This window comes from Nanorana parkeri, unplaced genomic scaffold, assembly GCF_000935625.1.
Source record: "Nanorana parkeri isolate BGI_ZX_2015 unplaced genomic scaffold, ASM93562v1 scaffold1397, whole genome shotgun sequence".
NCBI classification, from domain to species: Eukaryota; Metazoa; Chordata; class Amphibia; order Anura; family Dicroglossidae; genus Nanorana; species Nanorana parkeri.
In genome coordinates, this window is record NW_017307665.1 from 6400 (window position 1) to 25649 (window position 19250).

Sequence of the window (19250 nt, forward strand, 5' to 3'; positions counted from 1 at the left end):
GGGAATCCAGCCCTCCCCCTGTCACGGCAGAGAGCCATGACAGGATCGAGAGGTGAGCGAACCTGGTATGTGTTCGCTCACCTTCCGATCTACTGAGCCGACCTGTGACAGTCTCATTGTCACAGGTCGGCTAGAACTATGAGGTGAGTGGAAATCACTCATCTCATAGTTCTCCTTTTAAATGGCTTCACTTTAAGGAAACCGTTTGGAAGTACCACTCACAAACTATGTGGCTGGGATGTAAGTCGGAGCTTGTCAGTGGTGTGTGTGTGTGTGTGTACCCCTTGGGGGTAAGCAACTGTTCTAAATACATAGATCCAAATTTTGAAAATAATGTACTCAATCTAGGCGATACTTTAGTACTGACCCAAACCAAGGTGTACATGTTAAATCCTTCCTGTTCCAAGGGGTAGAATATTTTTCAAAGTTAAATTGAAATGGTAATGTTTAATTTTTTTTTTTTTTTTATTAAATATGTGTAAAAGAGGTCCGCTTACTGTAAAATAATCCTGCTGCCATCTACGTATAATGGCTTTGCAGTGTTGGACAGCAATTGTACCATGGTGATCCTTTTTCTCTCAGATCAGGCCTACCAGTCAGGGCCTGTCTGAGTGAAAATAATAGACTCTGTGCAATTGCAAAAATGACTTAAACGCAGAAACCAATAGACACTGGGAAACCTCTGATGCTGTGAAATACACCCAATGGTCCTAGTATCTAGTCACCATAATTTCCCCATAATTTTAATACAAGTTAGCAAACTAAACAAGTGAGATTGTAGTCCATCACGGGAGTGAGCGAGCTTGGAGCGGTGGCTACATTACACCACACAGGGACCATGGGGAACAAACGTAGCCACCCTCCAGAAGGAAGGGCAGTACCAGCACCAATTCAGAGACGATCTGAGAATCTACAGTAGAGTGATACCCAAATAAGATGCTTAATAGTTCAGGTATTTGAATACATTTTTAAGGTTTTCCTCCTGAGTTTAGAGTCACTTTAACATAATAGTGATGGGGCAATGCTGATGTGTACCACCGCTTTAAAGAATTATGCCATTATCTGTATTACAGGTATAAATGTACTATATATATAGATATATAGATAGATTATCCATTAGAATGTAGTTGCATGAAGTTGACTAGCTGGTACATCTTAATTAAATGTATTGTGCCTGCCAAAGAAGACATCAGTACATTCATAATTTTGGCCTGATCAGTTTACCCATACAAGTAAGGCCCCTTTCACACAGGTTGAACAGGATAGGAGCTCAGATCCCCCTCCTGATCACAATAGTACAGAGCAAATGTCAAGTAAGCTGTTTTTTGCTTGCTTGCTTTTTTATTTTTACTACTTTTTATATTGTTCTTTGCTCTTTTGCCCTTTGTAAATAAGTATATAATAGGATTTTGTTACTCTACTTTTGAAATAAGTATACAATAAGAGAAGCAGTGCTTCAGACCCACTCTGTTCATGTAAACTTTGGCTTCTGCCTGTACTGCTGGGAAAGGTGACTCCTATCGGGTGAAGTGTACTTGATAAATATGATGCCTGTTTGCGTAGTATTCTGTAATTTTAACAGCTAGTGTTCTATTTCACATTGCTGTAAACCAGTCTGAATGTTAGAGCACACTGCAGGGATTTCCACGCCCTTCCTGTCAAGAGTATTAACTGTATGATATTTCAAGTTGCTTTCCGCAGATCCAGGAATAAATCCCACTCGGTGTGTTCCAACATTTGCAGTGTTGTAATGAGGCGATTGCACAATGTGTTTTTATAACTGATTGCTCTCCCGTCTGCCTGGCTGGAGTGTAGCCAGTTTCCTCTTTTATTTATGGTGCCTCATACTCTGAAATACATGTTTCCCTTGCATGAAGTTGAATTCAGCAAAGGATCATTTATAATGTAAACAAAATGCATGCATGCAGGGCTAGTGTGTGATGTGTGCAGCCATGACTTTGTGTTTTTGTTTTCTTTGGAAGATTCTCAACTTCAGCTGACATATGAAATGGCAGAGAATGGTACTGATTGTGAGCAGCGGCGCGTTGGAGTCTCTAAAGAACAACGCAACGGGAACTTTACCGGTACTTTGTTCAATGAACTTTAAATGATTGCTGACATTTTATCTTTTGTTGTACGTATTCTTTATAGCTCATGCACATGGGTGGCTAAGCCCACACACCCTGTATTCTGGTGTGTTTTCCCAGACGGGAAGCACAGGTTGTGCATACAGTCTCCTATAGGGGTCAATGGCTGCACCTGGGTATGTGCCTTCAGCTAGGTATGCATACGGTTGTATATCATGGGATGCAGGTTTTCAGGAAATACAACAGATTTTATGTTTTAGAGACTCATCCACCCATGTGCACGAGCCCTTAGCCTCTCGGGCTCTTGGAGCAAATGTATTTGCAAAAAACATCCACACATTCTTCAAATTGTTTTGACACACAACCTGTCTATGTATGTTTATACTTAAAGGTTTGTTATTTACTGTTGTTAATGCCATTATTATTACTACTACTCTTACACCTATATATTCTGTGCTCTGCATATTTACTAAATCTGGAAAATGACCAAATGAATTTACAAGAGATAACGTAGTAAAACTAATAGTGGGCCCTGTTTTATGTGAGGAAAGAGCTGCATTGGGCAAGACACAGAAACCAACTACGTTTTTGTTGGGAATAAAACTATCATCTCCTGGTCATTTTACAAACTTCATTGCACAGTTCTACCTGCAGCTGTTTTTGTTGAAACTAACATATGATTCCACTCAGTTTGTGGGAAGGCCTGTCTGCTATGATCATATGGTCAGCCCCAGTGTTGTTGTAAGACAACTACTGCTGGGAAAAGCAGTGAGCCAGTCACACTAGCAGGAAATTACATTTCTTAGGGTTCTAAGTACGTAACCATGCTGCTATGGGAATAAAATATTCCATACTTTTTATTTTTCCTTTGCCATTTCTCAGGTCATAGCTGGCTGCAGATTGATATACTTTAAAGAAGAACTATGGGGCAATGTTTTTCCCATTGTTCTCTTTTGGGTCACGGGAGGACATATACCGTGACCCAAAACTCAGCATGTAGCGTGCTATTGCCTTCTATATGCTGAGAGCACCGCAGCGGGGACGGATCCTGACAATACTGTTGACATCCACCCAGCTATGCCCATCCCCTCCCCTGTCTGTTCCTCCAGTCAGTGCTGAAGGATCGGAGAGAGGGGAAAGGGGGAATCTCTGCAGGGAGATGATTGGGAAGTGAGATCACTTCCCGATCAATAGAGCTGATGTGTGACAGTTTCAATGTCACACGTTGGCTCTAACTATGGACATGAGTATAATTCACTCACCCCATAGTTCTCCTTTAAATTAACTGTCAATTACAGTGTGTGTTTGTTTGTGTATATGTGTGTATACACACAGGAGTGAACAAATTTAATATGGAAGTCAAGAGACAGTTTGTCCAATCTTGGAGCCAGCAGGATTTTTCAACAACTATAGAAAACCCCAAAAGGTAGGAGCCAGCTGTCATTTTCAGGCCCCATTCACACCTGAGCGACAGCGTTTTCATGCGCATAGTTAAGATGCACATTATAGCTGGCAAATTGTGAGACATTACTGAACACCCACAAATGCACGCAAAAATAATCAAAACCACTTGTGTCAACTATTAGTCAGGTGTTTTCATTGAAGTCTATGGGGCCAAACGCGCTGTAATCTGCCAAAAAGTAGCTCATGTACTTTTTCCAGTGACAGGCATTTTTCTGTTTGCAAGACAATGCTCAGGTGTGAACAGGGACCATGGAAATGAATGGGATTCCTTGTCTTGAGCATTTCATTGCTCAAAGCTTTAAGCAACAAAACGCCTAGGTGTGAATTGGGACTCAAGGAGTAGTGGCTACCTGGCTCCTGGGGTCTTTCTATAGATATATATTATACACACGAGGAAAAAGGATTTACCCTGGCAGTGGGTTCCTCTTACCACTGCAAGGGTTACCTGCTTTTTTGCCAATGAGATGATGAAGAAGGTGATCTATTTATAATGTACCTTATTCCTTGATCCCCTGGCAGCCAGTGCTCTCCTCCGCTGCCCAACACTCTGTAATGTGGGCAGACCCTCTGTGTCCTCCCATACAGTGTGGGACTGCTGGTTCTACATTGTATGAAATAATGTCAGTGCTGCAACCAAGGGACTGGTTGCATGAAGAGAAGAAAGCCTGCAGGAGTGAGGCATTAGTAAGTATATCACTTTATTCATCATCTCCTTGGATAAATGTACAGTTTACTCTTTCCATGGGGAAGGGGGCGCACTGCAGTGGTTAATCTCCTTTTTTCCGGAGAGTTCAGCTTTAATGGGAAATATATATATATATATAAAATGTCCAGTCATCAGTTTAGAGTTAGCCATGAATATTGGCCCGAGAATTATTGCTCTCACTCCGGCGCATGTGGCGATACCTGATGGCACATGTGCAATCGTCGTGTTTCTATGTAGGTGCACCCGACTTGTGTTTCTTCTTGTGCACAGTTAAGGGACTTTCACTTTTTTTGGCTACTGCACCCGCCCATTGCCTGCTGTCGGTCAGCAGAGGAGGACCTGAAGGAGAACTTTCTCCTTCAGGTCCCTCCTCTGCTGATAGCAAGCAGTGGGCGGGTGCAGTAGCTAGTTTGTTATTGACTATTGCAATTTAAAATATACAATAGCAGGCTGGCTATTGCTCCTAGCAATGAAGTAAAAAAAAAGTTTAAATAAATAAACTAAAATGAAAAATGCAAAAAAGTTGGTTATTTTATTATATTGGCTTAGAGTTTTACAATTCACATTATTTTAAATGCATAAAACTAATTAAAATGTCTAATATAATGCATAAAAAATTAGATGTATAGATATAGTGGGGAAAAGTCATTTTCCGGTTTAGCCTGACAAATTCTGATGCACGTTTCATTGCCAGCAATGAAAAGCAGGGTACTGCAATGCCCAGTGCAGTGCGATTTCAAAAAATGTGCATACCATTTTATTCTGAAGTAAACTTTGTAACGCTGCATTTATGTATTTTAATATAAATGATGGTATTTTATGTTTTTTTAAATCGGATTAATCGAAAAAATTATCGGCCAACTAATCGATTTATGAAAATAATCGTTAGTTGCAGCCCTTGACTACAGAATGGTTACCTTTTTTATGTGGTAGAAATCGGAGAGTGGGAGCGGTTAACCAGTTTAGCCAAAGACACCGGCCTAAAAACAAGGCTTAATAGTAATCTAGCCCCTAAACTAAAACTCTATCACTAACCCTTGTTCTGCATACTCTTCTCTCTGCACTTAAAGGCCCCACACTAAAACCACCAAGTGCCGAGATTCTGGCCCCAGCATAGACTGTTTAGAAATATCTGTTTCTCTACCTTCTTTTAGTATAACCTTAAAGTGACATTAAATCCTCAGATTTTTTAACATAAAACAATACTGTAATGTGTGCCTTACTGTAATCCATGGTAGTTTCCCTTCTCTTTGCTGCTCTTCCTTTTGAAATCTGTATCTGTTCTCATGCTGGGCAGAACTTCTGTTTTGCAGCAGACTGCCTTGTCTCTGGAATGGATACATGGTGTCTGTGTGTACGTTTGTAACCTGAGCCAGCACTACAGGAAGAGGCCCTGAGCTGCAAAGGGAAGTTCTCCCCAAGCATGAGAAGACATGAGGATTTAAAAGGAAGAGCAGCAAAGAGAAGGGAAACAACCATGGATTACAGTAAGGCACACATTACAGTATTGGTTTATGTTAAATCTGAGGGTTTAATGTCACTTTAAAAGAAAAAAACATACACATTTGTATTTCAAATGGTTTTGTGATGCATATTTGTGATATGAAGACTCTTATCTTTACAGATTCCTCCTTTTTGAATGAGAAGAAGAGAAGGGACCGTGGGGACCGACAGAGTATTGTTCTCTGGAGGAAGCCATTTATTACCTTGCAGTATTTTTTCCTTGAAACCCTGATAAACTTGAGGGAATGGAGCTTAAAGTACGTATTGCTGTGTTTACCAAATATCAAAAGTGGCTTGTTGGCATGACCATTGTTTCACTAAGTATGATCAATAACTTGAATAACAAAATAGTGTAAAGATGTAGCCCTGAGTATGTGTTCATATCCTGTGTTGGAATGGGTAACTGTAGATCAAAATCTAAATATACTATAATCTATTGGAAAAGGTACAAGTTGTTACTTCAGTGTTTATGGCACTCTTCTTATGGTCTCCCTTCCATTTGAATTGTGTCAGGGATCCAGAGATGACTTGCACATGTTTCCATTGACAGACGAAAGGAAGAGAAATCCTTATCTGGGGGAACCCTAAATTGTAGAATTCCGGGCAAATAGCTAAATTATCTGACCACTCTCAAGCTATACATTTATTGAGCCTCTTAAGTTCATGGCTAGCTTCATACCGTATAGTTTTGTCTTACATTATGTAAAGGGAGGACAACAGTAAATCATGAAGGCGGGGGACACCTAGGAACTGTCCGAGAAGTTTTGACTTGCACTTTTATTCAGCAAGGCAGTAAACTATCATATCATCATTGCAATAGACTGGCTTTGTACAGTAAGTCAGTGGCATAAAAGGAAACTAAAACATCTGCATGCTCAAGCCACTAACTAAACTCATGTCAGCTCCTTACCAACAGGGTGCCCCTTAATAGGTTTCCCAACCCAAACAGGAAGCACTTGTACCTTTTCACCTTTTTCTCAGCAGTTAAAAATCCCACCCAAAGCTCTAAAAAGGCTCCATGACACAGACCAGAGCCTATTAAGATCTGAGAAAACAAAAAGGGTTTTCTCCATAACAGATAAAAAGCCTGGAGCTCCTCGCCATGTGAAGGTGAGAAACCTAGAGAACACGTATACATTGTACAAAACCCTTCTAGCCAATGCCTTACAATAATAAAATGGAACTGAGATGATTCCAAAAACCCTTTACCCCTATACTATATTCATATTATTACTGGCCAACAATTTTATGCAGTGCTTTACAAAGTTACATCAGTCCCTGCCCTCAAGGAGCTTACAATCGAAGGTCCCCATCTCGCATACGAGGGCCAATTTTTAACAGGAGCCAATTAACCTACCAGGTATTTTGGAGTATGGGAAGAAACTGAAGTACCCAGAGGAAACCCACACAATCACAAGGAGAACTCCTTGCAGATAGTTACCTGGCCAGGATTCGAACCAGGGACCCCCAGAACTGCAAGGCAGAAGCGCTAACCACTACACCACTGTGCTGCCCATATAAAACTATGCATAAAAAAAATAGGTCTTAGATGCGTACAGGTGAATCATTATACTTCCCTGGAATCTCCACATGTTTTTTATTTTTTTTTAGTATAATGGCAGTTCTATTAAAGTATAGGACAGGCTACATGTTATAATACATGTCTACAGACAGAAACATGCACATTTAAATAGGAGCTTAGGGTGGTTGCTCCCACTAGTTGGAAGCAGTTTCAGGGTTAGAATGGGTTTCAGCCAATAGCCCTGTTTTTATCTGTTTTCCCTGCTCAATTTGTATTATTACAAGACAATATTCCAATTTACTGTGCAATTTTGTCAGCATCGAAAGTGGTTTCTGACTTAATATGCTCATAAAGATCCATCCATAATGTTAAAATGGTTTGTGGGACCTGCAGTTATTGTGTTTTCAGACTGCCACATCTTCCAGATTCTGGGATTTGAGTATCAGAACTAATAAAGACTGGACTTTCTCAGTAGTCCCAGGCAGCTAAAATGGAGCTTGTAAATAGAAAATGGACAAAAATGATTATTTTACATTCATGATTATTAGGGCTGCAGCTAACGATTATTTTCATAATCGATTAGTTAGCCGATTATTAAGTTCGATATATATCAAACATTCACTTTCCATATAGGTGGCAGACATTAGACCTTCTTTAACAGTTTGAAGAGCGGTGCTGCTATATCTCATGATAACTGACACCCAGAAAATGTAGTCACGCTGTTTTAAGATTTGTTTGGCTTTTAAAGGTCACCCGGATTAAATAAGATTTTTAATCGCGCAGGCACTTCAGAGGATCTACCACGCTTTTATGATTTGTAACCAAATACAGGGTAGTGATTTGTAAAGTGAGCACGCTTGTCTTTATTTCTGTGTCAGTTTTGTGCTGGCTATTAAAGTGCAAACAAAATTCTGTGGCCAAACGCCATTTTTAAATAACATTGTAAACTTGTGTTGCAATAAGATGTGTTTGATATCATTCATTTTGATCTATAAAACACCCTGGGCTTAATTGTTGTGATCTGAAATCAAACGTGTTTCTCTGTGGTTGTCCTTTCAATACATGTAATCTGTACTGTGTAGTTTTTGTTATTATTAGATATCTAATAAATAAAATTTCCCCAATAGATTGTGGTACCGTCGTGGGATGGTGGGGTCAACACTGCTCCTGCTTACACTTCTTACAGTAGCGTATTATATTGAAGGAACACATCAACAGGTATGAGTTTGCATTTTATTATCTTAAACAAATGCTCAAACAAGACATGGTTCCTGTTTACAAAACATACTGGCAGACTGGAGTGTTCAAGTATAATATCCTTGTGTTGGCCGGTCCTTGGTAATCGGAGGGAAACCTCTGTTTGATCTTCATAAATGCTGTTGCAGAAATTAATTAAATTTCTAATAAAACCTTGTTTAACCACTTGAAGACGGAGGGTGTTAAACCCCCTTCATGTCCAGGCCAATTTTCAGTATTCAGTGATCCAGCCACAGAGACCTGCCGAAGCAGTCCCGGGCCTGCACAGAGGACAGCGGAGTCTGGAATAGCAAACAGCGGCAGCAGAGGGGGGGCACACACTTCCCCGCACCATACAAGCGATTGGGTGGCTCTATAGCTGCCCAAACACTTGTATGTAACAGTCATAGCTGGCTGTTTAAAATGATCAACCTTTCCCGCTTGCGAGTTACAAACGCCCACTTGCATCCATTTAATTACAATGGCCGGACAGCAAGTGGTTAAAGCCTGTTCTCTTCCTATAAACGTTGGGCCTGCAACATAGATCCTAAGGGCCTGTTCACACCAGATGCAGTGAGTTCTGGCCCGATTCTGGCCAGAACACACTGCCTCGCATTGCGGCCGGCTCACTTTTTTGTGGGGCAGGAGGGGGCGTGGCGGGCCATTGAACTGAATGGCACCGTAGCCGCGCCCTCTGGCCGCAATGCGATCGGCCACACGAGATTGCAAGGCACATTACGCCTGCGGTCCAGTCCAGTGCGATCAAAATGCTGCAAGCTCTATTTTTTGATCAGACTGGACCGCAGGCCTTGCAATCTTGTGTGGCCGATCGCATTGTGGCTGGAGGGTGTGGCTACGGTGCCATTGATTTCAATGGCCCGCCACGCTCCCTCCTGCCCCACAAAAAAGTGAGCCGGCTCGCAGTGCATTCGGGCCGGAATGCACTGCATCTGGTGTGAACGAGGCCAAAATGTTGAGCATCTTGCCTCACTGTTTACAGTTTTCTTAAGAAAAATTTTTTGGTGAATCTGTTTCAGTTTCTTACATGGACATTCTGCCAGTTAAAGCGCTTCCTGTTGCAGACTGACTACACCAAGCTGCTGCCTCAGAATTAACAGCAGGATTTTTGTCCTGCCATGTAAGCTCCTTCATTTGGCCATTGGGCTACCTATCAGGTCTGCGCATACCGTTTGCAAATGCAGAGCTGAGAGGAAGTCCCACCCAACTGTAGCATACAGCCTAAGCTGACAATGTTACTGCGAATTGTGAGGCAGTAGCCTTATGCTGCATTACTGCTAGGATCTCCAAGAAATAAACTATGCAACAGATAAGGGGAAAAAAAAAAAGATTTGTTTAAGAAAACTGTATGGCATGATGCCAAGCATACTGAACAATAGATTTAGGGTTGACTTACATTTTAAGAGATGAATGTTCCTGTATTACTCCCACCTGTCCCACCTGTCTATTAGATTAGATTATCTTTCACTTTTTGGTCACATGTTCAGTTGTATGGCACATTTTTATTCTGTTTTTAAACAAATCTGAGTGCCATGAAGCAGGCCAAAGTTCTGTGATATTTACTGATTGCTTTCTCTTGCAGTATGTACAGTATATGGAGAAGAGGTTTTTATGGTGTGCCTACTGGGTAGGCTTAGGAATTCTGTCCTCTGTGGGACTTGGAACTGGCCTTCATACCTTTCTTCTATATTTGGTAAGTTTTAAGCTATTGTGAAATTCTATTAAAACCAGAAACCTTTTACTTCAGAGGTAATCTGTGGGCATTCAAGTACTTACCAGGCACTAAATGAGCTTTAAAATAAGCCTGCGCTGACCTCCGTAGCTGCAGGCAACTCATCCTCAAATTTTCAATAGTAAGACGGGGTAGGCTTCCAGATTTCTAATCTGTATAGTAAACACAGGGCAGGTGCACTGGGAGAGGAGGCCAGGGAGACTTCAATAACCTCACTGTTTCTCTTGTGCAATTTGAGGAGGAAGTACTCCACAGTGCCTGCAGTCACATAGATCAGTAAGGGCTTGTTTTTAAACACACCTGCTGCTATTAGGAATATGTAATTACTGGACTGCCTATGGCCTACTGACAGGTTCAATTTAAGGCATCTTGACAGGTAAATTATAACAAGGCTTGCTCATGGTGTTTCCTTTAAGCTTGTTCTGGCTGTGTCAAAAAAAGCCCACAGTGGGTTGTTAGCATTTCAGTTTTTGTCTCATAACTGGTAACTGGTGCAATAAACCTGTGTATTCTGGGACTGAATAGTGGATGTGGAATTGAGGCCCAACAGCATGGCTTGTGATGCACCATGTTAGAAGAGTTATGAGTATCTTTTCCGATGTCCAGAATCTTATGTAAAGTGACTTGCTAAGTTTGGCTTTTTAAGGAAGGGACTTTAAAACTGCTATCCTGATCCTGGCCTCCTCATATGTTACTCTTGGATCTGAAAACTCCAATACCTAGTTCTTTCAAATCAGTGATATGCCATGTTGAAATATAAGAATAACAGCCCAGGAGATTACCTTTTTAAAAGCTCCCTTCATTCAGTCCCCCCATTTCCTTCCCTGTTCTATGTCATTTACTGCAGATCTTGATAATATGCAAGCAGTGACAGTTGGTAACTGAATATATTCTGCATGTTGTCCAATTCTGGACGCTTTTAAAATGAAGAAGAGATTTTAATCCTAAAGTTGTATATTTGTGTTTTCAAAGAATAGTTAAACCTTCTGGATTACGGCTAGCACTGCCTGGCAGCTTGGAGCTGTCTCCCAGGGGAGCTATGTCGGTCCTGTTGCATCATGAAGAAGTTTTGCAGAATATACTATTAATAATCCACGTTCAGATATAGAGTTCACTCAGGCCAAGCCTTTCATTTGCCAGACATGTGACAATGTATATATAAATATAATTCCACCAAGCGATGATGACAGTGCTCTTTAAATTGGACCCATACCTAATCATTTCCTTCTCCGCATCACACATCCGTTCCCCTTAACACTGTGTCAGATCTTCTTTATATATTTTTAGGATTTCCCTTATTGCCTTAAGAAGTGAATTAAATAAGGTGTGGGTCACAGAGTGAAACAGCTCTGCCTGGCCTGTATGCAGCTGGACACCACTATTCATAAATCAAAACTTACATGATGTAGTAGTTTTGTAATGCCACCTGTTGGCTGTATGCGTCACAACATTCCTCAATGGTTATTTGCTCTTTTAAAGAAAACATGTACTGAAATCAATACAGGGGCTTCCATTGCTCCTGCTGAAATTCCTGGCTCTCTGATTAAACTCCTTGGCACACAGATCTGGAATAAGAACAGTTAAACAAACATGTTTTTCATTTACTTACCAAAAGAGTTTATCACATCCTGGTCCAGTTTTGGCATAAATTATGTAATGTGCCCAAGCGTTGCATCTTGGGAAGGTTACATCAGCAGAGCATTGCTGGGACATCTAATCTGTAATCTAAGGAGAAAGGCATTTTCCTCCCCTGAGATGATGTCCTAGTCATAATGTGCCAGAGTTCCAGGAAGTAAAGGGAGATCACGTAATGACCACTGTCAGAAGACTGGGAAACAAAAGAGAAAAAGGTATGCAAAGAATACAAAGCCTGCAATTATCTAGGAGTATGTGTTTCTAGATTTGTCATTACTAAATATTTCTAAAGGTTTATTTGTTATTTTTAACCACTTGCTGACCGGTGTGTTTACACCCCCCCTTCCTGTCCAGGCCATTTTTCAGTATTCAGCGCTGCGGTACTTTGACTGACATTTATTCCGTCATGCAACACTGTACTGAAATAAATTTTATGCAATTTTTTGGGGACAGATAGAGCTTTCTTTTCGTGGTATTTATTCACCACTACGGGTTTTATTTTTTACTATATAATGAGAAAAGTACCGAAAATTTTGGGGAAAAAACAACAGTTTTCCCTACGTTATGTTATAAAACAGTTATTATTACCCAAATTTTTGGCAAAATATAAAAGACGGGGTCACGCCGGGTAAATAGACACAAAACATGTCAAGCTTTAAAATTGCGTGCGTCCGCGAACTCGCAAAAACTTACATACCCCAAATTGGCAATAGGCGACGCTTTAAAAGCTTTTACCGCTCATCAGGTTAGTGTTATCAGTGATTGATGGCCCCAGAATTTTTGCTCTCACTGCGACGTTCGCGGCAATACGTAACATGTGTGGCGTAATGGATGCAATCGTCGTTTACGCACTTAGGCGCACTCGACGCATGTTTGCATGTGCGGGGCGGGGGACTTAAAAAAATGTTTAAATTTTTTTAAAGCATGTTTATTTTGAGGATTTTTGTAAATTGCAGTAAACGACAGTATAAAAGAACATAGAAGACATGGAGCATATACATCTAGTGCAAAAAGGACGTGGACGCCACCGTCTCTCCCAAGGCACTTCAGCACTATAATATTGAGGCACCAAATCATCACACAACCTTCGTAATATGCAATAATTAACTTGTCAATAAGCTAGGGAGGACACTGGCCCATTGATAATAATCATCACAGCTCCAGTCTGTTTCCACATGGTGGAAACTTCCATCTCCCATCAGGGAGGGAAGGAGAGTGATACTGAATGCAGGAAGTGATGTAATACACATCACTGCGTGCATTCAGAAGAGGAGGAGGTGATCAAACAAAGCTTGTGTACTGAGCTCCGTTTGATCTCTGGCCACAGAGCTGCTGTGCTGGTCCCGGGCTCACACCGGGCACAGCGGAGCTTGGGATCGCCGGCTGCGGCGGAGGGGGGGCCACACACCCGCACGCATATTACAAGCGATCGGGCGTCTCTACAGACGCCCGAACGCTTGTATGTAAACAGCCATCGCCGGCTGTTTACATTGCGGCCGGCACGAGCGGGGCGGGATTAAAAACGCCCACCCGCATTCAAGAAGCTGCTGTACGGCCGTTTTAATTACAACAGCCGGACAGCAGGTGGTTAAAGATATGGGTAAAGGTCCGCTTTAAGATAATATATCCCTTGGATTGACATGAAATCCAGGTTACTAGTATATTCAGAAGGAGAATTCAGCAATGTCAATCCCTACACTTTCACTACAAGGCAATGTCACACTTTGGTGATCCTTTGGCTGGTGGCAAATCACCAGCAATAGGTTCAAAAAAACCACTAATTTGCTCCTACGTTATTGCTCACTTACTATCTAAACCACTAAAGCTTCATCTCTGCTCCTTCTTTGGTGATCAAGATTATGCAGCATTTTGGCAAGTGAGGGAGTAATGCCATAGGGGAGCAGGTAAGGGCTTTTAATGATCCTATTGGTTGCTGATTGATGCAAATCATTCTCTGGCTTTAAATAAAATCATAATTGTTTGAGTTTTGCCATCTAATACAAATGAGAAGCGCTGTTAGTCATGTCATGTTTTTGCTTCACCCTGTGGGGAAAGGGGGATTGGGGAGAGCCAACTTTACAACACTCACAGGGACCATGGCGAACAATAGTAGCCACCGTCCAGCAGGAAGGACATTGTCCGCACCAATTCAGAGATGATTTGGGAATCTATGGCTGAGTGATGCACAAATAAGATACATTTTTGTTAATAGGGTATTTGGATGCATTTTTATGATTTCATTCATGAGTTTAGTGCCACTTAAAGGACAGGTTCAACTTTTATAACCGATTCTGCCTATAACATGCTTTTTTGGTTTTCAGTTTCTGCTTTTTTCACATTGTGCAACTGGTCCATAGATGCGGCCGTTGTATTTGTTTTCTTTTTATCAGTGTTTGGTGATTTTGATGTTCTGTCATTCTTTGTCTTAGTGGCTCAGTGGTTAGCACCCATGCCGTGTACTCCGGTTTCCCCCCACACTCCAAAGACATACTGGAAGGTTAATTGGCTCCTGTCTAATTTGGCTCTAGTATGAGTAATTATGCATGTGTGAAATGGATCTTAGATTGTGAGCGTCTTGAGGGCAGACACTAATATGAATGTGCAGTATGTAAAGTGCTGCATAACTTGTCAGTGCTATAGAAATACCTGTAAGAAAATAAATAGAAAAAAAAGGGTGGGTTGTAAAATGTACAGTATTTTAAATTCTAGACCAGGCCTCAAAATTTCCACTCGCCCCCTTGCAATTGGCGAGTGAAAATTGCGGGGGGGGGCGGCGAGTGGAATGTCAGCAATGGTGCCTCGCCGGCGGGACTAGGAATGGAACACTACCGCCACTATAACCTGTGAAGTGGAACAGCACTGTGTAGCACTGCCACCCAGTGTGAGAGTTTGGTACTGCTGCAATTACATGATCCCTTATGACAGTGGTTCTCAGCCTGTGTAACCTCAGCACCCACATTTGTCCTTGGTCATTTGGTTGTGACCCAAGTCGCACTGCAATGAAATGCACGGCATTGCATTACCGGACGTTTGGGTGCAGACATTCGGACTGTGGGCGGGAGATGCGTTTTTGGGGTGTCATACAAACTAGGGCTGCAGCTAACGATTATTTTCATAATCTATTAGTTAGCCGATTTATTAAGTTCAATTAATCGGATAAAAAAAAAATGGCTCCAGTGATGGACTGCCAGTTTGTATTGAGATTGTAGTCCATCAGGGGAGCAAGCCTGCTTTTCCTTCATTGTGCCGATCATGAATGGGCGGGCTGCGGCGGGGAGATGCGGCTTGCAGGGAGGAGAAGCGGCGAGTCCGTATGGCGGGGAGGAGTCGTGTCGTGCGGCGCGGTGGGGAGACGCCCCAGTCACACCATCAAGAGTGCGGCTGTACACACACGCTGCGCCCGGCTGTACAGCGGGCGCAGCGTGTGACGTGCGGCTCGGGTCATGTGTGGAGCCCCGAACAGGCTAACCTATCGATAGCCGACTAATCGACGATGGAAAACGTTGACAATGTTTTCCATCGACTTTTTAAATCTATGTAATTGATTAACTGTTGCAGCTCTAATTCAAACTAATGGCAACTCAACACACCTTCCACACCAGAATGCACAGTAGGTACAATTGCGTGGTACACTGCATTAATCGCATGGGACTGTACGATTTAACACACTGTACTAGTGTGAATGGACCCTCGAAAACACTGACAGACGCACACAACCACAGACACAATCTCGCACACTCAGACATTCTCCCACACACATACACACTCCCAAAAAAATGTTTTTTTTTCTTTTCTTTTCTTTTTTTAAAGTCCACCCAGTCTCCCTACCTAACAGGAACTGGAGTGGATCCTCAGCTTGGTGTCCAGTGTGGGCTGCTGTGACGGAGCTCCATCTATATGTGCATTGTTTGTACAGCTCCCTTGCACGCCCTTTGGAGGTGCCTGGAGTCAGAATGTGACGTCACTCCAGGCACCTCTACAGGGCACATGTGGGAGCTGTAAGCAATGCACATATGGATGGAGCTTCCTTATGGCCATACTTCCAGCCCACCATACTTCAAGCTGACACGCAGGGCCGGCCAACATATTTTGAATGGCTGCTGCGCTAGGGGAGGCTGAGGAGTCTCTCCCCTAGAAAAGTGGAAGGCATGTGGCGACCCACTGAACATGGGGTAGCGATCCGCTTTTGGGTCACGACCCACTAGTTGAGAACCAAGGCCTTATGAAATGGTTAATCTCAAATATTTATTCATGGTATGGATGTGTTTAGTGGGGAAAAAAAGTGTGCATGCCTTTTTACTAGTTTTCTAGCATTATTTACAAATGTCTGACTTGTGTGAATTGAACTCAACTTGTTGGAAAGTCTGTTTCTAGATATGGATGAACTACTCAGAAGTGCCACCTGGTGGCGTCCCACTCCAGCCTATGATGCCAGTATAGTGTTTTCATGCTTAGTAATTTCATGTGACCAGCACGTGCCCTGATTACTAAACTACATAGGGGATTTTTATTTGTCTGGTGGCTTGAGATTAACCATTTGTAACAAGTGTCTTTTTTTGGCTACAGTGTGCTAAATGTGGCGACTGCCAGCAAGAGGTTAATCTCCAGCCTCCAGCCATCTCTCAGCCAGAGTGATTGTCTACTGAATGGAATGGGCTTTTTTTCTTTTTTTTTTTTTTAAAGTGATTTTAATCCTGCAGTAATATTTAATATCATTCACAGTAGATGGAATACTTTTCACTTTGTGTCTATATTAATAGTTCATAAGTGTTTCAGACCACAGGGCTGTCATGTAGCTCTCTGTTAAAATGAGTATGGCTAGTTGAACCCATCTGCATTTTATTTTCAGCTTATTGAAGCTGTGGGCTTCAAGTTTTTGTCCCTCCCCACAATTTGTCATTGGGAGATGCCCTTCTCTGGCAGCTGTGTAGTCTGCAAATAAAAGTGCTTACACTGCTGTCTTTAGATCACGCTGGGACCACTAGCGCTCAGTCCTTGTTTTTTGTGAATTGCCTTGTGCCCCTGGGTATGCCTGTTTTCTTTGGCAGAATTTACCATGATTGTTTGGCCTCATTCACACAGCTTAGAGCCGGCCACGTACGCAGAAGCCTGTTCTTTCCTATGTGACGATGCGACCGTACGCTGCCATACGCCATCCTGTCTGCATCAGAGTACGGACACCCGCACTCGCACGGATTTGCAGCTCGGGTGAGGGTACGACCTTGTATGGCCACGTCCTCCCATAGGGAAGAACAGGCTGCTGCGTACAATCACACGCAGCACCTGTCTTTACCGAAAATTTCCACATACGGCCATGCATGCTGCATGGATCTGTACGGGCTGACTCTAAGCTGTGGGAATGAGGCCTTGGCAAACAGGCTAGAGATCTTTTTGCTTCTTTTTCGCTTTCAATATGTGCAATATGGGGTAATTGTATGTGTATGATGGATATACAGTGTGTGTGTGTATTTCTCAGATCAATTTCTCCTGTGTATTTCTCAGATCAATTTCTCCTGTATTTAAGTAAAACTAACACAAGAGGTTTGTGTGAATGTGGGCTAAATCTGGTTAGCTGTGCAGGAAATAATATGAAGGTCCTAGCTCTTCCCCCCTACACCACTTTTTTTTTAATTTCCCAAAATGTCGGTCACTGCAAGCATGTATATTTATGATGAAAATATTATTACATTTTTTAATTTGATGTATTTTCACTATGCTTATATGCTCTTGGTGTCCCCCTATGACTTATAATGCTTCATTGAAGGTTTTAATGTTAAAGGAGAACTGTGAGATTAGTGATTTCCACTCACCTCATAGTTCTAGCCGACCTGTGACAATGAGACTGTCACAGGTCGGCTCAGTAGATCGGAAGGTGAGCGAACACATACCGGCGTTCGCTCACCTCTCAATCCTGTCACGGCTCTCTGCCGAGACAGGGGGAGGGTCTGGATTCCCCTCTCCCCGCTCCAATCTGCCAGCTCGCCATACTGAGCTTAGGGTAACGGGAGGACGCTAGTTTGACCTGGAAGAACTATACACTAAAGTCTCCTTTATACTTGTTCCAAGGGATGGACTTACTAACTAGAGACACAAGTATATGGATCTGGATAACCGCCCAGGATCTTGCTCCTTTTGTAAACCAAGACCGCATTTGCAACCAATGTTTCTGTTTTTTGTTTTTTTTTTTAAACCTTCCATAGAGTATAGCAGTGGTGATCCACTAGGTCTTTAAAAGTTGCCAACAGTGGATGTTATCCTTACAAAAAGTAGCGGAGTTGCACAAGGGAGTACGCTGTGTAAGAAAATACGCTTACCTGTGAGTCTCACTAGAACTAAAACGCCTGGCCTTTTGGTGGCTCCTGATGAACTGAGAAAGGCACCAGCTACATATAATAATTATACAGGATTTATATAGCGCCAACAGTTTGCACAGCACTTTACAATACAAGGACATGACATCACAGTTACAATACAAATCAAGACAAGATGGTAAGGAGGAGCCTGCCTTTAAGAGGTTACAAAATGCTTTAAACAGCAGGGTAGCTTTTAGATAAACAGAAACCAAACTAAGAGAGCCTGTCCCAGTTTGCCATACAATCATTTTCTAATTATAGAATATTATGAATCATTCTGTAATGGATTAAACATCTGCTGGGGTAAGATTAAATGGAAAAAGGAATGTATAGGCTGCAGTATGCTGATGTGTCCAAAAACATGAGTCAGTCACTCTGCACAGGAAATAGACATGTCATGGGTCCAAAATAGCTACTTATGATGGGAACAAGCACTGGTTTAGCTAATTCACCATAGTCTGCTTCTAATAATTATTCTATTTCTTTTTACATTTTCATTTCATGGAGGATGTCGTTTTCATGCTTCTTCCATCAGAAATATTTCAAAGACCATCCTAGTAGCAAATTTGCACAGTATAACTTTTTCAGAAGTCATTATCGTTAAAGCAGAACTCCAGCCAAAAATAAATAAAATTAATAATAGCCTAATGACAGATTAAAATAAAAAAGCAGCTATTTTGCAATATTCATCTTCAGTGCAGAGTTGTGCTTGCAGTACTCTTCTACTGGATGTTCTCAGTGTTCTTGGGTTCAATGACATCCAGCATCATTCAACCCAGTTTTTCTCAGCCCAGACTGTGAGGGGCCTACCCGGAAAATATTACTACACTCTACATTCAATGCAGCAATAATCACTGCCCACTCCCAAAGAAGAAAAGGAAGCACCTCTGCACAAAGGAAGCACATTTTCTGCTTGACATGTTATGCTATGTAGCAAACTTGGTAATCGAAAGCAGGACAATTGTTCCATTATTGTCTGCAAAGTATTGGGGGG

The 19250-nt window shown here is 42.0% G+C and overlaps 1 protein-coding gene across 2 annotated transcripts in view; it reads left to right on the forward strand.

Moving 5' to 3' along the window:
* The window catches only part of VMP1 (vacuole membrane protein 1), a 126982-nt gene that overhangs the window by 4814 nt on the left and 102918 nt on the right, over nt 1-19250 (forward strand). For both annotated transcript variants that reach the window (XM_018569789.1, XM_018569787.1), the window contains exons 2-5: nt 1983-2084; nt 5882-6017; nt 8410-8500; nt 10119-10229. In XM_018569789.1, coding sequence (XP_018425291.1) covers nt 2009-2084; nt 5882-6017; nt 8410-8500; nt 10119-10229 — 414 coding nt within the window. In that variant the 5' untranslated portion in view covers nt 1983-2008. The remainder of the gene's footprint in view (nt 1-1982; nt 2085-5881; nt 6018-8409; nt 8501-10118; nt 10230-19250) is intronic.